We start from the raw sequence: 21,988 nt of genomic DNA on the forward strand, positions 1-21,988 counted from the left end.
CAAGACCCCTGGGCTGTCGGGCCAGGGCGGGAGGGCTGCGCCCAGGTCCGAGCGCCTCGCCCCTGTCCGCGTCGCTGTCGTGGCCTGGGAGAGAGACACCTGTAGAAAGTTCCGCGGGGAACTTCTCTGCCTGATCCGCGCGATGACTGAAACTTGGGCTTGGGTTTGCACAATAATGTTGGCTTAGGAGAGCAGGAGAACAGGTGCCCGGGCCGGCTGGGTGCAGGGGGCACCGCGGGCAGAGACGGAGTCCCCGGACCCACGTGTAGGCGCCAGGCCAGCGGGGTCGGCGACGCGCGTCTGCGGTGACCCCCTCCCCACGGGCGGCGGCCGGAGCGCGGTGCCCCGGCGGCTTAGCCCCTGCCCCTGCCATCTGGGCTGTGTCCCTGCCGGCCCTTTGTGCCTCCTAATCCCCGGACGCAGGAAGCCCGCGGGAGGGACTTAGGTCTCCGGCCTTTCTCCAGCCGGGGCGGCTTTGGACACCTTCACATGACAGTGCGGAGACCCAGTCTGCCCTCCATGCTGACGGGTGGGGTTTGCGCCGTGGGATTTGGCGAGAAATGGAAAATTCTATCTTGCCAAAGAAAATGTGCCAGAGTTTGCTCCAGCTGGACGATTGGTGGACATACTGGGCCTTGGCTGTGGGGAAAACTGACCGTAACCAGGGGAGCTGTAGAGTGGCGCTTTGAGGCTCTCACCTGTACAGGTGAGCTTTGAGTAGGGCGCCCCTTCCCCTGGGTATCCGTATGCGACTGCAGACTGCCGGCAGCCCTAACCTGGGCTCCGGGGACCCCCTGCAGGAGTTTGTAGTTCAAGAGAACCTTGAGTTCTCTTGAAGGGGCTACAGAGAGGATTCTGAGCAGGGAGCGGGCAGGGAGGGAATGGGTGTGTCAAGGTGACAAGGAAACCCTGGTAGGAAGAGCAGAGCTGCCACAGAAGAGCTGTGGCCCAGCCCGGGGGAAGCTAAGGTCAGAAGCAGCATTTGAGGCTGGGTGCATTCGCTCAGCGCTGTAATCCCAGCACTTTGGGAAGCCAAGGCGGGAGGATCGCCTGAGCCCAAGAGTTTGAGACCAGCCTGGGCAGCATAGTGAGACCTCGTATCTACAAATAATAGCAAAAATTAGCCAGGCATGGTGGCGTGCACCTGTAGTCCCAGCTACTCAGGAGCCTGAGGTGGGAGGATTGCCTGAGCCCAGGAGGTAGAGATTGCAGTGAGTCATTATAGCGCCACCACACCCCAGCCTAGGGACAGAGTGAGACCCTGTCTCAAAAAAATAAAATAAAGTGGCATTTGAGGAAAACTGTCTGGGTCTGTGTAAGCAGAGGCACGAGGAGAATTGTGGGAGAGATGGCTCAACTTTATTTTATGAACTGGGATTTGGGGTTTAGTTTTCTTAGGCGATCTTCCCACAGTGGCTAGCTGTGGCAGACAGAACTCAAACTCAGCTCTTGGGCTTCTAAGCAGAGTTCACTCCTTTCCTCTGAAGTTAGACTGGGCCTATCTTTGTGGGGACCCCTGGACAGGGTTTCCGGGGTCCAGGGTCGTTTGGCATCCCCATTCTTCCTTGAGGCAATGCAGTTTCCCCTTTGGCGTCAGATTAATATGCTTTTAATTACATTAAAATGACACTACATTTGTAAAACGTTAAAAAAAGTTACTTTTTTCTTTTTTTCTTTTTTTTTTCTTTTTCTTTTTATTTTTTATTTTTTATTTTTTGAGGCGGAGTCTCGCTCTGTCGTCCGGACTGGAGTGCAGTGGCCGGATCTCAGCTCACTGCAAGCTCCACCTCCCGGGTTTACGCCATTCTCCTGCCTCAGCCTCCCGAGTAGCTGGGACTACAGGCGCCCGCCACCTCACCCGGCTAGTTTTTGTATTTTTAGTAGAGACGGGGTTTCACCGTGTTAGCCAGGATGGTCTCGATCTCCTGACCTCGTGATCCGCCCATCTCGGCCTCCCAAAGTGCTGGGCTTACAGGCTTGAGCCACCGCGCCCGGCCTTTTTTTCTTTTTTTTAAACTAAGTTGACCAAATTATTTTTTTCTTTAATAATGTATTTTTTAATTTGTAGAGATGGGATCTCACCATATGTTACTCAGGCTAGTCTCACACTCCTGGACTCAAGTGACCCTCCCACCAAAGCGTTGGGATTACAGCTGAGCCACTGTGCCCAGCTGTTACTAACTTTTTTTTCTTTTTTTGAGACAGGGTCTTGCTCTGTCACCCAAGCTAGAGTGCAGTGGTGCAATCACTGGGACATGGAGGCTCACTGCAGACTCGACCTCCCAGGCTCAAGTGATTCTCCCACCTCAGCCTTCTGAGTAGCTGGGAGTACAAGCGCGTAGCACCATGCACAACTAATTTTGTATTTTTTTTTAGAAAGGGGGTTTTGCCATGTTGCCCAGGCTGGTCTCAAACCCCTGGGCTCAAGTGATCCTCCTGCCTCCCAAAGTGTTGGGATTACAGGTGTGAACTGCCACGCCAGACCTGTTAGTATAAATAACTTTTTAATATACCACAACAATAAAAGAAAAAAAGGCCAGGTGTGGTGGCTCACACCTGTAATCCCAGCACTTTGGAAGGCCGAGGTGGGCCGATCGCCTGAAGTCAGGAGTTTGAGACCAGTCTGACCAACATGGAGAAACCCCGTCTCTATTAAATATACAAAATTAGCTGGCCGTGGTGGCACATGCCTGTAATCCCAGCTACTCGGAAAGCTGAGGCAGGAGAATTGCTTGAACCTGGAAGGTGGAGATTGTGGTGACCCAAGATTGCGCCATTGCACTCCAGCCTGACCAATAAGAGCGAAACTCCGTCTCAAAACAAACAAAAAATGGCCCATAATCCCAGGTGATCGCTGTTCATTTAAAAAATAGAAAAGGCAATAGGAGCCCATAATGGGAAAAAGGAAATGTAGAAATTGTAAAATTAGAGAGCAAAAAATTAGGCCGGGCATCGTGGCCTAACATGTAATCCCAACACTTAACACTTTGGGAGGTCAAGGCGGGCGGATCATGAGGTCAGGAGTTCGAGACTAGCCTTGCCCACATGGTGAGACTCATCTCTACTTAAAAATGCAAAATTATCTGGGCATGGTGGTACACGCCTGTAATCCCAGCTACTCAGGAGGCTGAGGCAGTGATTACTTGAACCCAGGAGGCAGAGGTTGCAGTGAGCCGAGATTGTGCCATTGCACTCCAGCCTGGGCAATAGAGTGAGACTTCGTTTCAAAAAAAAAAAAAAAAGAGGCTAGGCGTGGTGGCTCAAGCCTGTAATCCCAGCACTTTGGGAGGCTGAGGCGGATGGATCACCTGAGGTCGAGTTCGAGACCAGCCCGGCCAACATGGTGAAACCTTGTCTCTACTAAAAATACAAGAAATTGGCTGGGCGTTGTGGCAGGTGCCTGTAATCCCAGCTACTCGGGAGGCTGAGGCAGGAGAATCATTTGAACCTGCGAGGCGGAGGTTGCAGTGAGCCAAGATTGTGTCATTACACTCCAGCCTGGGCAACAAGAGTGAAATTCCATCTCAAAAAAAAAAAAGCAAAAAATTATCCCTCCTGCCTGACAGTCTTTTTCTTTTTTCTCTCTTTTGAGACGAAGTCTCCTCTGTCGCCCAGGCTGGAGCACAGTGGCATGATCTCAGCTCACAGCAACCTCAGCCTCCCAGGTTCAAGCAGTTCTTCTGCCTCAGCCTCCCGATTAGCTGGGATTGCAGGCAGGCGTCACCACGCCCGGCTAATTTTTCTATTTTTGTATTTTTTGTAGAGACAGAGTTTCACCATGTTGGCCACGCTGGTCTTGAACTCCTAACTTCAGGTGATATGCCTGCCTCAGCCTCCAAAAGTGCTGGGATTATAGCATGAGCCACTGCACCTGGCCCCTGACAGTCCTTTATCTTCATCCTTCATCCGTCTATCCTTCATCTCTTTAAAAACAAAAAAATTAAAAAATAATTAGTCTGGGCGCAGATGCTCACGCCTGTAATCCCAGCACTTTGGGAGGCCAAGGCAGACGGATCATGAGGTCAGGAGATCGAGACCATCCTGGCCAACATGGTGAAACCCTCTCTACTAAAAATACAAAAATTAGCTGGGCGTGGTGGTGCGTGCCTGTAATCCTAGCTACTAGGGAGGCTGAGGCAGGAGAATCGCTGGAACCCAGGAGGCAGAAGTTGCAGTGAGCCAAGATCTCACCTCTGCACTCCAGCCTGGCGACAGAGCAAGACTCCATCTCAAAATAATAATAATAATAATTATTATTATTATTATTTAAAGAAAAGATTTTTAGTATCTTTCTAGGCATCAGGTGTAGTTTTGACTCGTTCCTTGCCGAGTTCTTGCTGTGTGACCTTAGTGTGGTCACTGACCCATGCTGAGCTTTGTTTTCACACATGACAAGATGAGAAAGGTCACCAGCACACGTGGCCTGCCACACAGCAGGCACCCAATGAGGGTGGACTCAGCTTCCATGAAGCATAAAAGGCGTCGGTCACTCCCAGGCCTTGGGGTGGGCACTTGGACCTTTTGGAAGTGCCTGATGGGTTTAGGGAATTTGTCTTCTCTGGAAATCAGCTGACGGCTCATGAATTTCTGATATTTTAAAGTCTCTGGCTGGACATTTTGGCTCATGCCTGTAATCCCAGTGCTTTGGGAGGTGGAGGAGGGAGGATTGCTCGAGCCCAGGAGTTCAAGACCAGCCTGGGCAACAGTGAGATCGCATCTCTACAAAAATTTTTTTAAAAAATTAGCTGGGCATCGGCTGGGCGTGGTGTCTCACGCCTTTAATCCCAGCACTTTGGGAGGCCGAGACAGGCGGATCACAAGTTCAGGAGATCAAGACCATCCTGGCTAGCACAGTGAAACTCTGTCTCTACTAAGAATACAAAAAATTAGCCGGGCATGGTAGCGGGTGCCTGTAGTCCCAGCTGCTCGGGAGGCTGAAGCCGGAGAATGGTGTGAATCTGGGAAGTGGAGCTTGCAGTGAGCTGAGATCGCACCACTGCACTCCAGCCTGGGCGACAGAGCGAGACTCTGTCTCAAAAAAAAAAAAAAATTAGCTGGGCATCGTGGTGTGCACCTGTTGTCTCAGTTACGTGGGATCTCAGGAGGATCGCTTGAGCCTAAGAGTTTGAGGCTACAGTGAACTGTGGTGGCACCACTGCACTCCAGCCTGGGTGACAGAGTGAGACCCTGACTCAAAAAAAGAAAAACAGTCTCTGGGGGTCAGAAGTTTTTCAGCGAGGACCTTTTTGAGGAGTTGAGGGCCGCAGTGGAGGGTGTGGCCTCTCCTAAACTGACCTTGCATTCCAGTGGCCCTTGATGCTCCCCTTGCTCCTTGGAAGGGCCAGGAGTGAGAGCCGGTTGCCTGGAAGTCTTTCCTGGGGTGGGGGTGTCGGGAGTGGAGGATTAAACTTGCTCTGCATTGTGCTCCAGCTGGGGGGTGCTTGCTGGGTACCCTCTCCTCACCCTGTTAGGCGGCAGGGCAGAGAGCACAGGCCTGTGCTGCTCTGTTGGCATTAAGGAGACTTTCTAGGAATGCCATCGTGCCCCCTTTCAACCTTGCTTGGGGAAGGATGTCCTCTCCTGCCAGGACTTCCCGGCCCTAGGACCCTCCCTTCGGAAGACGAAGTGCTGCCTGGGGCCGGGTGGCCTGTGAGCCCCTGCCCACACTGTGGGAGATCTGCGCATCTCTGGCAAGAGCCTGCAGGAGCCATCTAAGGAGTTTAGTTTCCCCGGGGAGCTAGTCGGCCTTTCTGGTCTTTCCAGATGAGTCAAAAGCAGCTGCTGAGATGCCTGAGTTGGGGGCCAGGATGGAGGCCCAAGAGACCGATGTTCTGTCTCCTGGGCTGACTGCTTTGAGCAGCGCTGGCAGCCTGGACTCATTTGTCCTCAGTCCTCAGCTCTGAGAGGCCCTCTTAGCTCTCTTAGGTGATATCATTCTCAGGGTTCCTCCTGGGGCAAGGCATGCCAGGTCTGCTTGGCAACGCTGTTTTCCTCTGTCAGGAGCAATTTGCAGGGAGAAAACTGGGGTCAGGGCAGGAGATGGGCATCCCCCAGCGGGGCCACCAGCAGTACTTGCCTTCCCCAGCCCTGGCTCCCTAGGAATTCCAAGGAGACCCTCACTCGCTGTGCCCATGGCCAAGGCTTTGCCTAGGTCCCTTTGGGGTGGCCTTCCCCCCAGCCCTGCCTCTCAGAGGACAGTGACTTTGAATACTCACCCCACTCTTCTTCCCAGGAACCACAGTGAATTCTTGAGCTAGGAGAGGTTGCTCTGGGCGTGGGGACAAGGAGGCTGCAAGGCACCTGACTCTACCCTTCAGGAATCTGGCAGAGACTGGAGCCTTCTCTTCAGACACCTGACTCAGTGTTCCCAGAGTTTGATGAGAGGGACATCTGATGTACATATATATATATGTGTGTGTGTGTGTGTGTATGTGTGTGTGTGTGTGTATATATATATATATATTTTTTTTTTTTTTGAGACAGAGTCTCGCTCTGTGGCCCAGGCTGGAGTGCTATGGCGTGATCTCGGCTCACTGCAACCTCCCTGGGTTCAAGTAATTCTCCCGCCTCAGCCTCCCCAGTAGCTGGGATTACAGGCACTAGCTACCATGCCCGGCTAATTTTTTGTTTGTTTGTTTGTTTTGAGATGGAGACTCACTCTGTCACCTAGGCTGGAGTGCAGTGGCGCGATCTCGGCTCACTGCAAGCTCCGCCTCCTGGGTTCACGCCATTCTCCTGCCTCAGCCTCCTGAGTAGCTGGGATTACAGGCGCCTGCCACCATGCCCGGCTAATTTTTTTGTTTTGAGACTGAGTCTCGCTCTGTCACCCAGGCTGCAGTGCAGTGGCGCAATCTTAGCTCACTGCAACCTCTGCCTCCCGGGCTCAAGCAATTCTCCTACCTCAGCCTTCTGAGTAGCTGGGATTACAGGCATGCACCACCACACTTGGCTAATATTTGTATTTTTAGTAGAGAAGGGGTTTCACCATGTTGGTCAGGCTGGTCTCGAACTCCTGACCTCATGTGATCCACCTGCCTCGGCCTCCCAGAGTGCTGAGACTACAGGCGTGAGCCACTGCGCCTGGCCCTCTAGTAAATAATATTTAATATAATTATGGAATTTTCTGGTGGTCCTGGAGCTTTGGTCAAAGGCAGGGTCCACAAGGGTGTTCTGAACAGGATGTCAGTCTTGACGTCCAAGGGCCCTGGACTTGGCTGGAGACTTGAGGACAGGGGAGGGAAGTTCCCTGAGAACCCTGTGGGGTCCTAACTCAGTGTTCCGTGGGGTCAGTGTTTGGCAGGTACCTTTCCTGGTTAATCCTTAGTCAGTCCTAACTCTTTGTTAATTCATTCAAGTATTTTCTTTTTCTTTTCTTTTTTTGAGACGGAGTCTCGCTCTGTCGCCCAGGCTGGAGTGCAGTGGCACCATCTTGGCTCACTGCAAGCTCCGCCTCCCGGGTTCACGCCATTCTCCTGCCTCAGCCTCCCAAATAACTGTGACTACAGGCGCCCGCCACCACACCCGGCTAATTTCTTGTATTTTTAGTAGAGATGGGGTTTCACTGTGTTAGCCAGGATGGTCTCAATCTCCTGACCTTGTGATCCGCCTGCCTGGGCCTCCCAAAGTGCTGGGATTACAGGCGTGAGCCACCGCGCCCGGCCTGTTCAAGTATTTTCTGATGCCTGTTGTGTGGTTCTACATGTTGGATGTGATCCTTAAACAAAGCAAAGATGTCAGCCATCATGGAAAGTTCTTTCTAAAGGGTGAGAAGCCTGAGTGACAGAAAGTAAAAGTAACTAATAAATTATGTGTTAAAAGGCGATACGGGCTATAGGGTAAAAAGAACTAAAGCAACAATTGCGAACCCGCATGGTAGGGGGCAGGTTACAACTTTAACAGGTGGTTAGAGTGGGCCTCTGCCAGAAGGTGACATTTGAGCAAAGACTTGAAGGAAGTGAGGGAGCTGTTCAAATAAAATTCCAGTCCCTCCCACGAGGCACTGGGGATGCAGCCATGGATGAGGCCAGCACGATCCCTACCTCCTGGAGCTGACATCTGGAAGCTTCTGGGGACAGCTGTTCCAGTTTTAGGGCAGGTAGGAGGCCCTAGAAAGGGGTCTGATTGGATAGGCTGGGTGGCCTGCCCACGCCAGGCCCAGGCAGGTGGTCCATCTTCTCCCCAGAATGGTTTTGCATTTCCTGGGACTTGACTTTCTGCCAGTCACTTTCCTGGAGAGAGAGTCTGGTGTTAGATTGTGAAAGGGGGCTAACCCCAGAATGGGGGTGCATGCCCACCTTCCACCCCATCTCACAGGCCCAGGGGGGTGCAGCAGAAAGGAAACTTCAGGAGGAGTCTAGGCACGGCGGGAGGATCCTCTTGGGGTTGTGTGGTGGTTGTGGTTCCATAGGATAGAGGGTGGGGGGGATGGAGGCTGACCCCAAATGGGGCCCATCCAGCCTGTGAACAGGCAGCCCCTTTGTCCTGGGGGAGAGGCCTGACTTGAGCAGAGGATTCTGGAGTCAGATTGGAATGCAAATTGGGACTTGGATTTTTTTTTTTTTTCTTAGAAAGGGTGTTGCTCTGTCACCCAGGCTGGAGCACAGTGGTGCCATCATAGCTCACTGCAGCCTCAACCTCCTGGGCTCAATTGATCTTCCCACCTCAGCCTCCTGAGTAGCTGGGACTATAAGTGTGAGCCACCATGGCTGGCTAATTTTTAAGTTTTTTGCTGAGACCAGGTCTCCCTAAGTTGCCCAGGCTGGTCTCAAACTCCTAGGTCCTAGATCCCCCTGCCTCGACCTCCCAAAGTGCTGGGATTACAGGCATAAGCCACTGAGCTTGGCAAAGGACTTGGACTCTTATTAACTGTTTGAGCTTGGGGCCACTCCTAATCGATCACTTCATAAGTAATTGTAAGAATTAAATGAGATGGATGTAAAGTGTTAAAGTCACATCCAACCATAGCTAGCTCTCAATACCTTTTACTACTTAACAGCAGCGGGGACGACAGTCCTCTGGTCATGCCCCCATTCCCTCTGGTTTGTGTTCCCCTAGATCCCACTCCATGGAACTGCCCTTCAGCCAAGGTTTGGTTGCTAAGCTGCTGGCCAGGGACCTGCCTGGTACTTCTGGGAGATTGGGCTTCCCAGGACTATATGGGCACTTGCAAAGCGGCTACAGGCATCTGAGTTGGCACAGATGCCGCAGGGGTCAGCCGCTGCCTCTGTGGTTTAGATCCCTACCCACTACTACCATCAGAGTAGGAGGTGCAGGGGCGGATTCACATCCGTCAAACAGGAGGCCACAGCCACACTCAGGCCTCACACAGGATGTTGCAGAGGGGAAGGCAGCTTCTTAATCAGCAGCGGGCTGTGGGGAGCACAAGCAAAGAGGAGAGGAGAGCATGGGACACCAGGCGGCACGCCCTGAGAGCAGGCAGCTGGCACTGGGTGCGGCCCGTGGCCGTCTCTGGTTTGGGCTGGGTCTGGAGTCCTGCCGCTGGGTGTGGACTCTCCCAGCAGATCAATGAGATCAATGGAACTTCCCGAGCTATGGAGGGAGCTTCTTGAGGGCTGGCCCCTCCCACATCTCCAGGCCAGAGAGCTGGCTCGGCTTGGCCAAGCCTTGGTCTCACAGAGACAAATTAGCCCAGGTGCCCCAAACAGTGACAGGGCGGGAGAAGCAGTCTGACCTGGGAATCCCCTCTCCTCTCTGGGGCACAATCACATCTGCCACTTAGAGCAAGGGGGGCCCCAGGCAAGACCAGCCCTGTGCAGTTATTCTCTCTCTGCCTCCACTGGTCTCTTTCCCGAACTCTTGAGATGGAAGGCGGGCCAGGGTGTGGATTTTCTGGCCTATCACCAAGTGGAGAGCGCTCCTGTTCTTTCCAGGTGGGTGTCCGGGTGTGTAAACACCTGTCCTAGACCCAGAAAAGTTTTGCTGGCCAGCTGCAGAGGTGGGGGAGTGGAACAGTGAGGAGGCAGGGAAACTGGCCAATCAGCTGCCCGCAGGGAGCTCTCAGTCTGGTTCCACATACAAGGCACAGGCTTGGGTAGAAAGTGGATGGGAACCAGCCACAAGGCAGCAAACCTCATGCGGCCCGGCTCTAAACCCTGGCGCCCGCCACAAGGGAACAGAGCAGGGCAGAACAAGGAGGGTGGCTCAGAGGCTGGTCTGGTGACAGGCCGGAGTGGAGACTGAGGTTGGATGGCCTTTACAAGTTAGTGGAGGGGAGAAGGTTTTCCTAAGAAGTCTCATCTCAGAGGTGGCACTCTGGCTAGGTAGCAACTCCAGTGACTACCCTAGACCGTTTCTGGTGTTAGACTTGGGGACTTGTGGCTCCTGAACTTGTCTCTTCTCCACGTTCCTCCCAGGTGTGTCACTTAAGTGCACAGCACCTTAGAGTTTGCCAAGCCTGCTCTCTGGCCCCGCTTTAAAGCCTCGGGACGATGGAATAGAAAAGTCCTTTCTACTCAGGACCCTGAAGCCCACGATGGCACAGCTAGTCCCACTGGCCTGTCTCCCCAGCCTTCTGGGCCTGTCTAACTATTGGGTGTCTCTAGTGGGTACCTCTCCCTACTCAGGTTGCGGTGGCTGGAGAGGAGCCCATGCCTGGTGAGCACAGGAACATTCCACCAGCAGGACGGGCTGGACCCACCCTCCCGCCTGACCATGCCTGGGGCCTCGTCCCTTCTCTCGTTTGATCCTCTTATCCACCCTGCCTAGGAGGCAGATAAACAAAAAGGAGAAAAAAGAATCACCACTAATCCCATAACCCTTCCAAGTACATTGTCAAACATAAGTATTTTTAATAGATTCTGCCTGATTCTTGGATTCTTTGTACATATAGTCCCATGCCATGAAATGATCTTTTGTCTATTTATTTATTTATTGAGATGGAGTCTCGCTCTGTTACCCAGGCTGGAGTGCAGTGGCATGATCTGGGCTCACTGCACCCTCCACCTCCTGAGTTCAAGCAATGCTCCTGCCTCAGCCCTCCGAGCAGCTGGGGTTACAGGCCCCTACCACCATGCCCGGCTAATATTTTTAGTAGAGACGGGGTTTTGCCATGTTGGCCAGGCTGCTCTCAAATGACCTCAAGTGATCCACCCACCTCGGCCTCCCAGAGTGCTGGGATTACAGACGTGAGCCACCGCACCTGGCCCTTTTGTTCCTTTTAATGACTGCAAGCCTTTTGTCATAGGCCTGAGCACACTTCACCTGTCCTCTGTTGTGGGCCATTTAGGTTGCTTCTGATTTTTTCTGACAGTTTCACAAACAGCACATCAAGGCCAGGAGACATGCATGAGGCTGGGAGGCTGTCCCTGTCCGCCGCGGCTTTAATGGAGCATTTTATCCTAAGGTGTGTTTCTTCCCCATCTGAACCCATCTTGACCCTTCTCAGGACTCTGAGATAAAATGGTCCCTCTACCCGTTAGGATAAAATGATCCCAGGCTGGATGCGGTGGCTCATGCCTATAATCCCAGCACTTTGGAGGCCAAGGCGGGCGGATCACTTGAGGTCAGGAGTTCCAGACCAGCCTGGCCAACATGGTAAAACCCCGGCTCTACTAAAAATACAAAAAAATTAGCCGGACGTGGTAGTGGACACCTGTAATCCCATAATCCCAGCTACTCAGGAGGCTGAGGCAGGAGAATTGCTTGAACCTGGGAGACATAGTTGCAGTGAGCCAAGATCACACCACTGCACTCCAGCCTGGGGGACAAAGTAAGACTCCGTCTCCAAAAAAAAACCAAAAAATCCCTTAAAACCGTGGTGGACAGGGACAGCCTCCCAGGACTCTGAGAATGGTCAGGATGGGTTCAGATGGGAAGGTTTTTTCGAAGGTGACTTCTTTTTTTTTTTGAGACAGTCTCTCTCTGTTGCCCGGGCTGTAGTGCAGTGGTACAATCTTTGTTCACTACAGCCTCCGCCTCCTGGGTTCAAGCGATTCTCCTGCCTCAGCCTCCTGAGTAACTGGGACCACGTGGCGCCCGTCACTATGCCTGGCTAATTTTGTGTCTTTTTAGTAGAGACGAGGTTTCGCTGTGTTGGCCAAGCTGATCTCGAACTCCTGGCCTCAAGTAATTCGCCCGCCTTGGCCTGCCAAAGTGCTGGGATTACAGGCATGAGCCACCGGGCCCAGTATGGAAGGGGGCCGGGCTGATTGAGCCGGCAAGAAGGTATTTCAGACAGAATAGCAGGGACCATAGTGAATGGAGCCAGGGTAGGGCTGAATAGATGGAGCAGCCAGCGCAGGGCCAAGGAGAGAGGGCCAGGGACAGGGAAGAGGGAACGGGGCAGAGGGCAGGCCCCATCAGGTCCCTGCCTAGGACAGCTCAGGAGGCCCACTTTGTCATCTCTCTCGTGTCATCTATACAGATCTCTGCATTGGGCCCCCTACTTGTCTTCATCCTGAAACATACAAGCCTCTCTCATCTTGAAGCTTTGCAGCTGTTGTTCCTTCTGCCTAATGCACTGTGCCCCAAGTTGTCTGTGGCTGGCCCCTTCCCACCAGTCAGTCTCAGTGGAGACCTCCCCTCCTTCCTCTGTTCATTCATTCATTCAACAGATAACGAGTGAGCCCTCACTGTGTGCACTCAGATACAGCAGTGAATAAAAGGACAAAAGGCCTTGAATAGGAAAAAGAAAGCTACTGCTTGTGGAGGATTACACAGGTAATCAACATGATTAATAAGTAAACTATTCAGTGTTTCCAAGTGTGGCCAGGTCCAAGGAGAAAAGCGATGCAGGGAAGGAGAGAGAACGTCCCAGGAGATTGCAGCTTCAGGTGGGGTAGGACATGAAGGTATCTGGAGGAAAGTGACCCAGGCAGTAGGAACAGGGAACGCACAGGCTCTGACAAGGAATCGTCACTGAGACCTCTCGGCACCAAAGCCTAGTTGCTGGATCGCTGGGTCTTCGCATCCCCTTTTTTTTTCTTTCTTTTTGTTCTTTTTTTTTTTTTTTTTTTAGAAACAGAGTCTTGCTCTGTGGCCCAGGCTGGAGTGCAGTGGTCCAGTCACAGCTCACTGCAGCCTCGAACTCCTGGGCTCCACTGATCTTCCTGCTTCAGCCTCCCAAGTAGCTGGGACCACAGGTGCTTGCTGCTGTGCCTGGCTAATGCTTCTTGTTTGTTTGTTTGTTTTGAGACAGAGTTTCACTCTGTCATCTAGGCTGGAATGCAGTGGTGTGATAATAGCTCGCTGCAGCCTCAACCTCCCAGGCTCAGGCAGTCCTTCCACCTCAGCGTCCTGAGTAGCTGGGACCACAGGTGCATGCCACCATGCCCAGCTAATTTTGTTTTTATTATTTGTAGAGATAGGGTCTCCCTATGTTGCCCTGGCTGGTCTTGAACTCCTGAGCTCAAGTGATCCTCCCACCGCAGCCTCCCAAAGTGTTTGGATTACAGGCATGAACCACTGTGCCCAGCCCTCCTTTCTTTTCAAAATTTTTATTGTTCCATGTAAATTTGAAAAAATCTCCTTTCCTTTTTTTTTTTAGAGACAGGGTCTCATTATGTTGCCCAGGCTGGTCTCCAACTCCTAGGCTCAAGTGATCCTCCCACCTTGGCCTCCCAAAGTGCTGAGATTATAGGAGTGAGCCACTGTGCCCAGTCCATCTTTTTTTTTTTTTTTTTTTTGAGGCGGAGTCTGGCTCTGTCTCCCAGGCTGGAGTGCAGTGGCCAGATCTCAGCTCACTGCAAGCTCCGCCCCCCGGGTTTACGCCATTCTCCTGCCTCAGCCTCCCGAGTAGCTGGGACTACAGGCGCCCGCCACCTCGCCCGGCTAGTTTTTGTATTTTTAGTAGAGGCGGGGTTTCACCGTGTTAGCCAGGATGGTCTCGATCTCCTGACCTCGTGATCCACCCATCTCGGCCTCCCAAAGTGCAGGGATTACAGGCTTGAGCCACCGCGCCCGGCCCCATCTTTTTTTTTTTCAATCAGAGATAGGTCTAACCTCTGTCAGAAATCATCCCATTTTCTGGTTACTTTTTTTTCTTTTTTTTTTTTTTTTTTTTTTTTTGAGGCGGAGTTTCGCTCTGTCGCCCGGACTGGAGTGCAGTGGCGGGATCTCAGCTCACTGCAAGCTCCGCCTCCCGGGTTCACGCCATTCTCCTGCCTCAGCCTCCCGAGTAGCTGGGACTACAGGCGCCCGCCACTTCGCCCGGCTAGTTTTTGTATTTTTAGTAGAGATGGGGTTTCACCGTGTTAGCCAGGATGGTCTCGATCTCCTGACCTCGTGATCCGCCCGTCTCGGCCTCCCAAAGTGCTGGGATTACAGGCTTGAGCCACCGCGCCCGGCACTTTTTTTTCATACAGAGTCTCACTCCGTCACCCAGACTGGAGTGCAGTGGTGCGATCTCAGCTCACTGTAACCCACCTCCCAGGTTCAAGTGATTCTCCTGCCTCAGCCTCCTGCGTAGCTGGAACTACAGGTGTGCCCCACCACGCTCAGCTAATTTTTTTTTTTTTTTTTTTTTTTTTGAGGTGGAGTCTCGCTCTGTCGCCTGGGCTGGAGTGCAGTGGCCGGTTCTCAGCTCACTGCAAGCTCCGCCTCCCGGATTCCCGCCATTCTCCTGCCTCAGCCTCCCAAGTAGCTGGGACTACAGGCGCCCGCCATCTCGCCCGGCTAGTTTTTTGTATTTTTAGTAGAGACGGGGTTTCACCGTGTTAGCCAGGATGGTCTCGATCTGCTGACCTCGTGATCTGCCCGTCTCGGCCTCCCAAAGTGCTGGGATTACAGGCTTGAGCCACCGCGCCCGGCCGATCAGCTAATTTTTGTATTTTTAGTAGAGGCAGGGTTTCACCATATTGGTCAGGCTGATCTCGAACTCCTGACCTCAAGTGATCCGCCTGCCTTGGCCTCCCAGAGTGCTGGGATTACAGGTGTGAGTTACCGCGGCTGTCTGGAAATCATCCCGTTTTCTGATTTGTGTCCCGTGAAGTGTCTGTTGCTCCCCTGTCACTGCTGTATCCCTGTCCTAGGACAGTGTCTGCTCCATGCCAAGCTCCTGCTCCTTCTATGCAATCCTTGTGGGAGGGAGTGCCATCCACCTTTACAGAGGAGCTGTCTCTGGAGGCCGTGCGGCTCAGGGGAGCTGTGCTGTGCTGTGATGGCGAGCCCTGGCCTGTTGGCCCCTAGCCCAGGGCTCTTTCCCTCACAACCCTACAACCCCTGGCTCCCTCTAGGAGTGGGCTGAGTAGGTAGGATCTGTTCTTACCAGGCAGCTCTAGGCCTGGCTTCCTGACGTTTCTCTGCAGAGAACCTGCTTGTCTGGGATGGGGAGCTGAGGAGCCACCTGTAGGTGAGCCCCGCCAGGACTAGACCAGCCCCCTCTTCAAGGAAGCGTGGTGCTTTTCCATGCCTTGACCTGGGCAGTAGGTTGATTGGAGTGAGGGGATGCCATGCCCACCCTGCCTTGGTCCTCCTGGCTCCATCACCCCACGCCCATGAGGTCCCAGCCCCGTGTGGGAAGAGCAGCAGGTCCATACAAGGCCACCAGCTCTGCCCAGCCAGACCTCGCCAGCACCCTGTCAGCAGTGGCCAGTCACCAGGCCCCAGACTGCTGGTTGGGCTCTGAGCGGCCAGCATCTGGGAGCATGTCTGCGCGTGTCCCTGCCTTTTAACTTCAGGGGTGTCGTTGGGCATCCTTTGTTCTGTATTATCCGTCCTTCACTGCTACCCAGAGAGAGCCCTTCTGACTTGGGGACCAGTCCGAGTTCTGCCGCTTCCTACTTGGTGATGTTGGACACAGTGTTTTGCTGCTGTGGTCTGTTTCCTTGCCTGTCTAGTGGGGACGTTCCGCTTACCTTTCAGACAGCTTCCCAGATCAGGGTGGTGTGAGGGGCTCCATGCTCACAAACTCACTCAATGCCAAGGAAAGGAGGTAGCCAGGACATTGAGCGGCCCATGACTGTGGCTCTCTGGGTGCTGGGGTTTAGGGAGGATTTTCTCCTCTGTATTTGCTTTTTCTACAATGGTCACAGATTACTTGAGCAAAATGTTTTTTGTTTTTTGTTTTTTTTTCAGACGGAAGTCTCACTCTTTCACCCAGGCTGGAGTGCAGTGGTGTGAGCTTGGCTCACTGCAAGCTCCGCCTCCCAGGTTCACACCATTCTCCTGCCTCAGCCTCCTGAGTAGCTGGGACTACAGGTGCCCACCACCGCACCCAGCTGATTTTTTATATTTTTAGTAGAGATGGGGTTTCACTGTGTTGGCCAGGATGGTCTCCATCTCCTGACCTCGTGATCCTCCCGCCTCGGCCTCCCAAAGCGCTGGGATTAGAGCAAAATGTTTTAAATGGAATAGGATGCAGAGGGTCTGGTACACTCACTCCCTGCTGCATGGCAGGTGTTCCAGGGAGCATTTGGGTGGGTGGGTGGTGCTCGGTGTCTGTGCCCTCCTGACCCAGTGGGGTCCTCCTGATGCCTTTGGTACACCCTGTCTTCCTCCTTCCTGCCGGCACCTCCTCCCAGCCCCCAGTTCTGCCTTGTCACCTTTAAGCCTGTGTGGAGTCTTTGGCACGAATGGCCCTGTGCCCTCTTGTCCCCTCCCTGGAGTCTGCAGGCTGTGGTCGCTCTCCAGGGAGCCCCCACCAAGCTTCCTCTGACTTCTGACCCAGTGACCTTGGCCTGGGCCCCGGGTGGGGGTGTGAGCCCTCCAGGAGTCCAACTGGTTTATGAGCGTGAGCTGCCCTCCCCCAGGCTGGAACGCTGGGCCGGCAGATCCGGTGTCCCCTCACTTCCATTCCAGAAGCCCTCAGGGCATTCTGGTGCCTGTTCTCTGAACTGCCTTGGGACCTTGGATCAAGTGGGCCCTGGGAATTTCCGGCCACCTGCCCTTCCGCAGCAAAGTGGGAGCCCCACCTCTGGTCTGACTCCTCCAAAATGTGAAGGCAGGAACATCCTGGACTGACCCTCTTTTTCACCTGTCACTTTCCCCAGAAGGTGACAGCGCTCTGGGGGCTGGTTCCTGGTGTTCGTTTTTGAGGTAACTGACCCTGCAGATCCTTTCACTCAAGGGGGATGTGGCTCTGCTTTTTTTTTTTTTTTTTTTTGAGGCCTTGTTTTTTCTCTGTTGCCCAGGCTGGAGTGCAATGGCCTGATCTTGGCTCACTGCAACCTCCGCCTCTTGGGTTCTAGCAATTCTCCTGCCTTAGCCTCCCAAATAGCTGGGATTACAGGCGTCCATCACCACACCCGGCTAACTTTTGTATTTTTAGTAGAGACAAGGGTTCACCATGTTGGCCAGGCTGGTCTCAAACTCTTGACCTCATGTGATCCACCTGCCTCGGCCTCCCAAAGTGCTGGGATTACAATACTGCCTCTTTTTCACAGTGTGATTTTGCAAAAATCAGGTCACCCTCCCAGCGTAGCAAGCCCTCGGTTCCTCTGCCCGAAGACACCCCCAACTCTGCCACCCACGTTACCTACCTTCTCCCACCCTGCCCAGATCACATGGGATCCTATCATATGCAAAGTCCTGATCTGATGGTTAATTTTTGCCACCTCCCAAGAACCAGAATTCCTTCAAACCTCAGCTTAGATGCCTTCTTCTCAAATATGACCTGCGCTCCCCACTTCCGGCCAGGTGTTCCCTCTCCCTCCTGCAGTCCGAGCACTCAACACTGGGCTGCCCTGTCTCTACCTGCCCCTGCCTGGAGTACACGCCTCCAGGGTGGGGCCTGAATCTGCTTCCTTCCCCCATCCTGCTGGGAGTGGACGGAGCTGTGCCCAGGGTGGGCCTTCTCTGTGTTCCCAAGGACGGGCCTTGCTGTCCTGTGGTCAGCAGGAGGCTGAGCTACTGGAAGCCAGAAGCTGGAGCACAGAGGCTCCTTCCCCCTTCCCCCAAGGATAATCCAGAAATAGTTTCCCCTTGGGCTGGGAATGGATTCTATGGTGGGTGGAGAGTTTGGGGGCCTTGAGCTGGTTTCTTATTGGGAGCAGATTTCTCCTGATTATTCTCCACTTGGGCCCATGGGAAAGAGAACCTTTCTGAGTACACCCCATGAAAGCACAGGGAAGCTGGACTGGGGCTAGCCAGAGAGAGGGGACAGGACCGGCAGAGACCCCGGGCGCAGTGGCAGGGGCCAGCACCCCCGACTGAGTGCCCTGTGCCACCCGTGCCCACTCGAGTTCCTCGTAGCTGTGGCTGGTTGGAGAGGCTGAGGCCGAGCGTCCCTGGACAGCCTTCCCCGAGGTCAGAAGGAGGAAGCATTTGCCTGGTGCCCTGGCCTGGAGTCACTACAGGCCTCACCCCTGCCCCGACTTGGGCTCTGATCTGGGAAGGATAGCCTTGGTGTTTCTACCTCCCAAAAGACTTGAGAGGAAGAGGCTTGCGAAGTTTCCCTTTCTGCTTAGCTGGAGTTTCATGGTTTCTCGGAAAACAGGTTAACAATTAAGCTAATTAACCTCAGGGCCCGCTGGCCCTCCTTGTGCTTATAAAGCCAGGCTAAATGGCTTCCTCCCCCAGCTTTTCCTGCCCCCATTATAAGGCCACAGGTGGTGAGAGCCTTCAGCCCTGAGGTGGGCCAGCCTCTAGATGTGAGCGTGGGGAAGCCAGGGTGCATGGGCGGTCCCTGTGAAGCTGGCCTGGCGCCTGGCCCCACGGTGGCTGCCTACTGGACTCGGAGAGAGAGGCCCTGCTCCACCTGTTTGGGCCGGGCCTAATCGATACCTGAGTGCCAGGACAGGCCCCTGCAACTCCTTCTGTTTCTCCAGGTCTCCAGTGGGGGCTGCAGACTAAGCAAAATGAGGCGGTTCCTGAGGCCGGGGCATGACCCTGTGCGGGAGAGGCTCAAGCGGGACCTTTTCCAGTTTAACAAGGTAAGTTAGGGCGAGCAGGGAAGATGACCCCCAGGTTTTGGGCCGGGCGGCTTAGGCTGGGGCTGAGGCATCTCTTACCTGGATTAAGGTACAGCTCTTATGTGGCTGCCTGCAGTGCCTCTTGGGACTCAGACTTTGGAAATGGGGCCTGGTTAAAGGGCTTTTATAGGAAAGAGGAATAGGTTGCCCTCACGCGTTGGAACTTCTTATCCCAAGGCTTTCACTGGCTGTGTGACTTCTGCAAGTCACCCCACCTCATCGAGCCTCAGTTTCCCTACCTGTATCATGGGAATAAAACGATCTGCCCTGCCTACCTCAGCACAGGATTGTCATGGAGGCTTAGGGACTCATGAGATGAAAGGATGCAGTCTGCAGGGGTGATAATGTTCCAGTTCCCTTGGGGCCCTGGAGTCACAGGCCATGGCTGTTTCTCCCTTCTCAAATTGCCCCTGAAGGAAAGTGCAGCTCCCCTGCAGGCTGAACACGTGATTCCTGCGGCTCTGGCCAGGGTGAGTGGGGAGAGGTGCCCAGGAGAATGAGCCAGAGTTGACCTCGGACTACCCCAATCCCAAACCTGCACCCGGGATACCAGAAGCCCTGTGGAGCTTCCCTTCAGGAGCCTGGGGCCTGAGAAGGTCAGGACCGGCCTGGGCCTAGGAGGCGTGCAGTGTGGCTCTTAAACTCCTGGGCCACCGAGCTGTGTGGGGCCTTGGGGGACAAATACCTTCTCACTTGTGCTTTGGCCCCTCTGCTGGGAAGGTGGGCTGCAGGAACCGGGACACTGTAATGCTCTTCCCCGGGGATCCAGGACCCTCCCAGCATGCTGAGGGCTGGACATGTGGCTTTCGTTGGGGGCTTCCATTTGGGCTCCCCTGCCCCCGAAATGAAGCAGTGGATATGAGACCAGACAGTCTGGAAGAGGGATGTCTCCCTGTGGAGAATGAGGAATTCTCTTTGGTTGTATTTTTGTTTCTGATTTGAGAAGTGTAGAAGTCAGCCTCCCCAGGTGCAAACCCAACTTTGCCATGTAGAAGCTGGATGGCCGTATGCCTGTCGCCCACACCATAGGCTCGTTAACGGCATACGTGGGATGAGGTAACTGAAGTGCTAGGCACAGTGGCCCAGGAATGCTGGCTGCTGCTCTGGGCTGGATGGGACCTCCCTGACCTCTCTGTTGGGAGAGGTGGGTCGTGGGTTGGAGGGACCTCCCTGAGAGGTGGGTCAGTGCTGCCATGGTGCCCTGCCCTTTCCCTCGGGGTTCTTAGCCTGTGGGAGGAGTTGGTATCCCTGATGGAGCTTTGCCACAAAGACATTCGCCTCTGGAATTAGGGCTTTCCTACGCCAACGTGCTTCCCGCCAGCTCACTTTTGGGCCTTGGGATATGGGGGTGCAGGTGTTGGGAATGGGAGACCTCAGGACACCTACAGCCTCCTACCCTTGCTCTGGAGGGAGTAGCCTATGGGTGCTGGCTGGGTCTCAAAGCTTCAGTGTCCACAGGGGACGGAAGGGAGCCAGGTGACCCCCATCTGCCTGCAGTCTCTCACTCTGAAAAGGTGGCAGAAACCAGACAGGCTCAGCAAACAGGGCTGAACACCCCCCACCCCTGTCCCCTCGCCCCTTTGCCCCAAATTCTGTCTGTGCAGCCGAGTGAGGCTGAGGTGGAGTTGGGGTGAGGAGTTGTCACTCCCTCTTTCTCCTATCCCCCAGGGATGTCCCCAAACTTGACTGTTCCACTCCCAGGCCTGGGGGTGGCAGAGGGAGGCTCCTGGGTCTTCTGCTTTGCCTTCCTCTTTCCATTCAAATGCAAGAAGCATGCATTGAGCACTTTCTGGATCCGCGGCCCAAGGCTCAGCGCTGTGGGAATCTCATTGGGCCTCTGCCCTCCACTTGCACAGTCTGCAGGAGGGAGGAGGCTGATGGCTTGACATTTCGGGCCCTGGGAGTGGAGAGGAGGAAGGGGAGAGCCCGGGGAATTCGGGAGCAGGGTAGACTCATCCAGGCTTGGGGAGTGTGGTGGGGCCAGCAGGGTGGGATTGGAAGATGAGGCCAGATCCCGGAGGATTTGGGATCCCGTCTGTTCTGCCCTTCCCCAGCCCCGGCTGTGAGGCAGGGAGGCTGCTGGCGTCTGGGCCTGATCTGACCCTGCCGCCCCAGGGGGTTGTGAGCAAGGGAGTGAATAGTGATCCCATTTAATATAGGAAAGATAAACCTGGAGATGTTTTTACCCTTTGGGCAAAGCAGGTAAGCTCAGAGTAGTTAGTAGTCATTGCGGTGACTAGATAGGTGACAGCCCAGAAGGAAGGGGCTGGAAGCCCAGCCAGTGGGGATTGGGGACAAGGCATGATTGAGCAGGGTTTCTCCGCTTCAGCACTCGCAGATATTTGAGGCTGGCTGTGCTGTGGAGGCTGTCCTGTGCATTGCAGATTATTTAGCAGTGCCCCTGGTCCTACCCACCAGATGCCAGTGGCATATACATACACACACACCTGTCAAGATGTGACAACCAAGAATGTTTCCTGAGGGGTAAAATCGCTCCTGGTTTCAGACCCATGGAATAGAGAACTGTTCAGGGCATCCGACTGCCAAGATCTGCTGATGGGGCAGTAAAGAGAGGGGGCGGGGAGGGGAGGTGGGTGTCCAGGATGACCGTGGAGGTTCTGACCTGGGTGGGTGGTGGTGCCAGGTCTTGGGAGGGGGAGCCCAGGCCAGGAGTAGTGAAGAGCAGATTTGAGGAAAAGTAATATATTTTGAACGTTTTGATTTGGACACAATTGCAACAGTACTCTCCATTTACGGAGAGGTAGCTTGCCAGGAGGTGAGTGGTGCCGACTGCCTGGCTCACTAGCTGTGTGACCTTGAGTAGGTCACGTGCCTCTGAGATAATGATGATCAGAGCCCCTCCATCCATATAGTTGGTGTGAGGACTACAAGAGTTCCTGCATGAATCGAAGGCCACGCCTGGCTGGCGGCCACAGTGTCCAGCAGCACCGTGCTATGGTGGGTGTCATGTGGCTTGAGGTTGAGCTGGGGGAGCCTTGGGACAGGTCCAGCAGACGGTGGGATACCCAGGGCTGGAGCCTGGAGCAGCAAGTGGGCTGTTGGCGTAGGTGAGGGTCAGGCCCCAGACAGCATTCATGCCTGGCAACTCAGGTCATCTCTTC

The 21,988-nt window shown here is 54.1% G+C and overlaps 1 protein-coding gene across 8 annotated transcripts in view; it reads left to right on the forward strand.

Annotated features, from left to right (window-relative positions):
- The window catches only part of LLGL2 (LLGL scribble cell polarity complex component 2), a 51,723-nt gene that overhangs the window by 226 nt on the left and 29,509 nt on the right, over positions 1–21,988 (forward strand). For 6 of the 8 annotated variants that reach the window (XM_033182178.1, XM_033182175.1, XM_033182176.1 and 3 more), the window contains one exon: positions 18,723–18,827. In XM_033182178.1, coding sequence (XP_033038069.1) covers positions 18,753–18,827 — 75 coding nt within the window. In that variant the 5' untranslated portion in view covers positions 18,723–18,752. Of the gene's footprint in view, positions 1–11,339; positions 11,363–12,572; positions 12,679–18,722; positions 18,828–21,988 lie in introns of those variants that run through there. The other 2 variants (XM_033182180.1, XM_033182179.1) reach the window with 2 other exon arrangements.

Source organism: Trachypithecus francoisi, unplaced genomic scaffold (genome assembly GCF_009764315.1).
Source record: "Trachypithecus francoisi isolate TF-2019V2 unplaced genomic scaffold, Tfra_2.0 Lachesis_group20, whole genome shotgun sequence".
NCBI classification, from domain to species: domain Eukaryota; kingdom Metazoa; phylum Chordata; class Mammalia; order Primates; family Cercopithecidae; genus Trachypithecus; species Trachypithecus francoisi.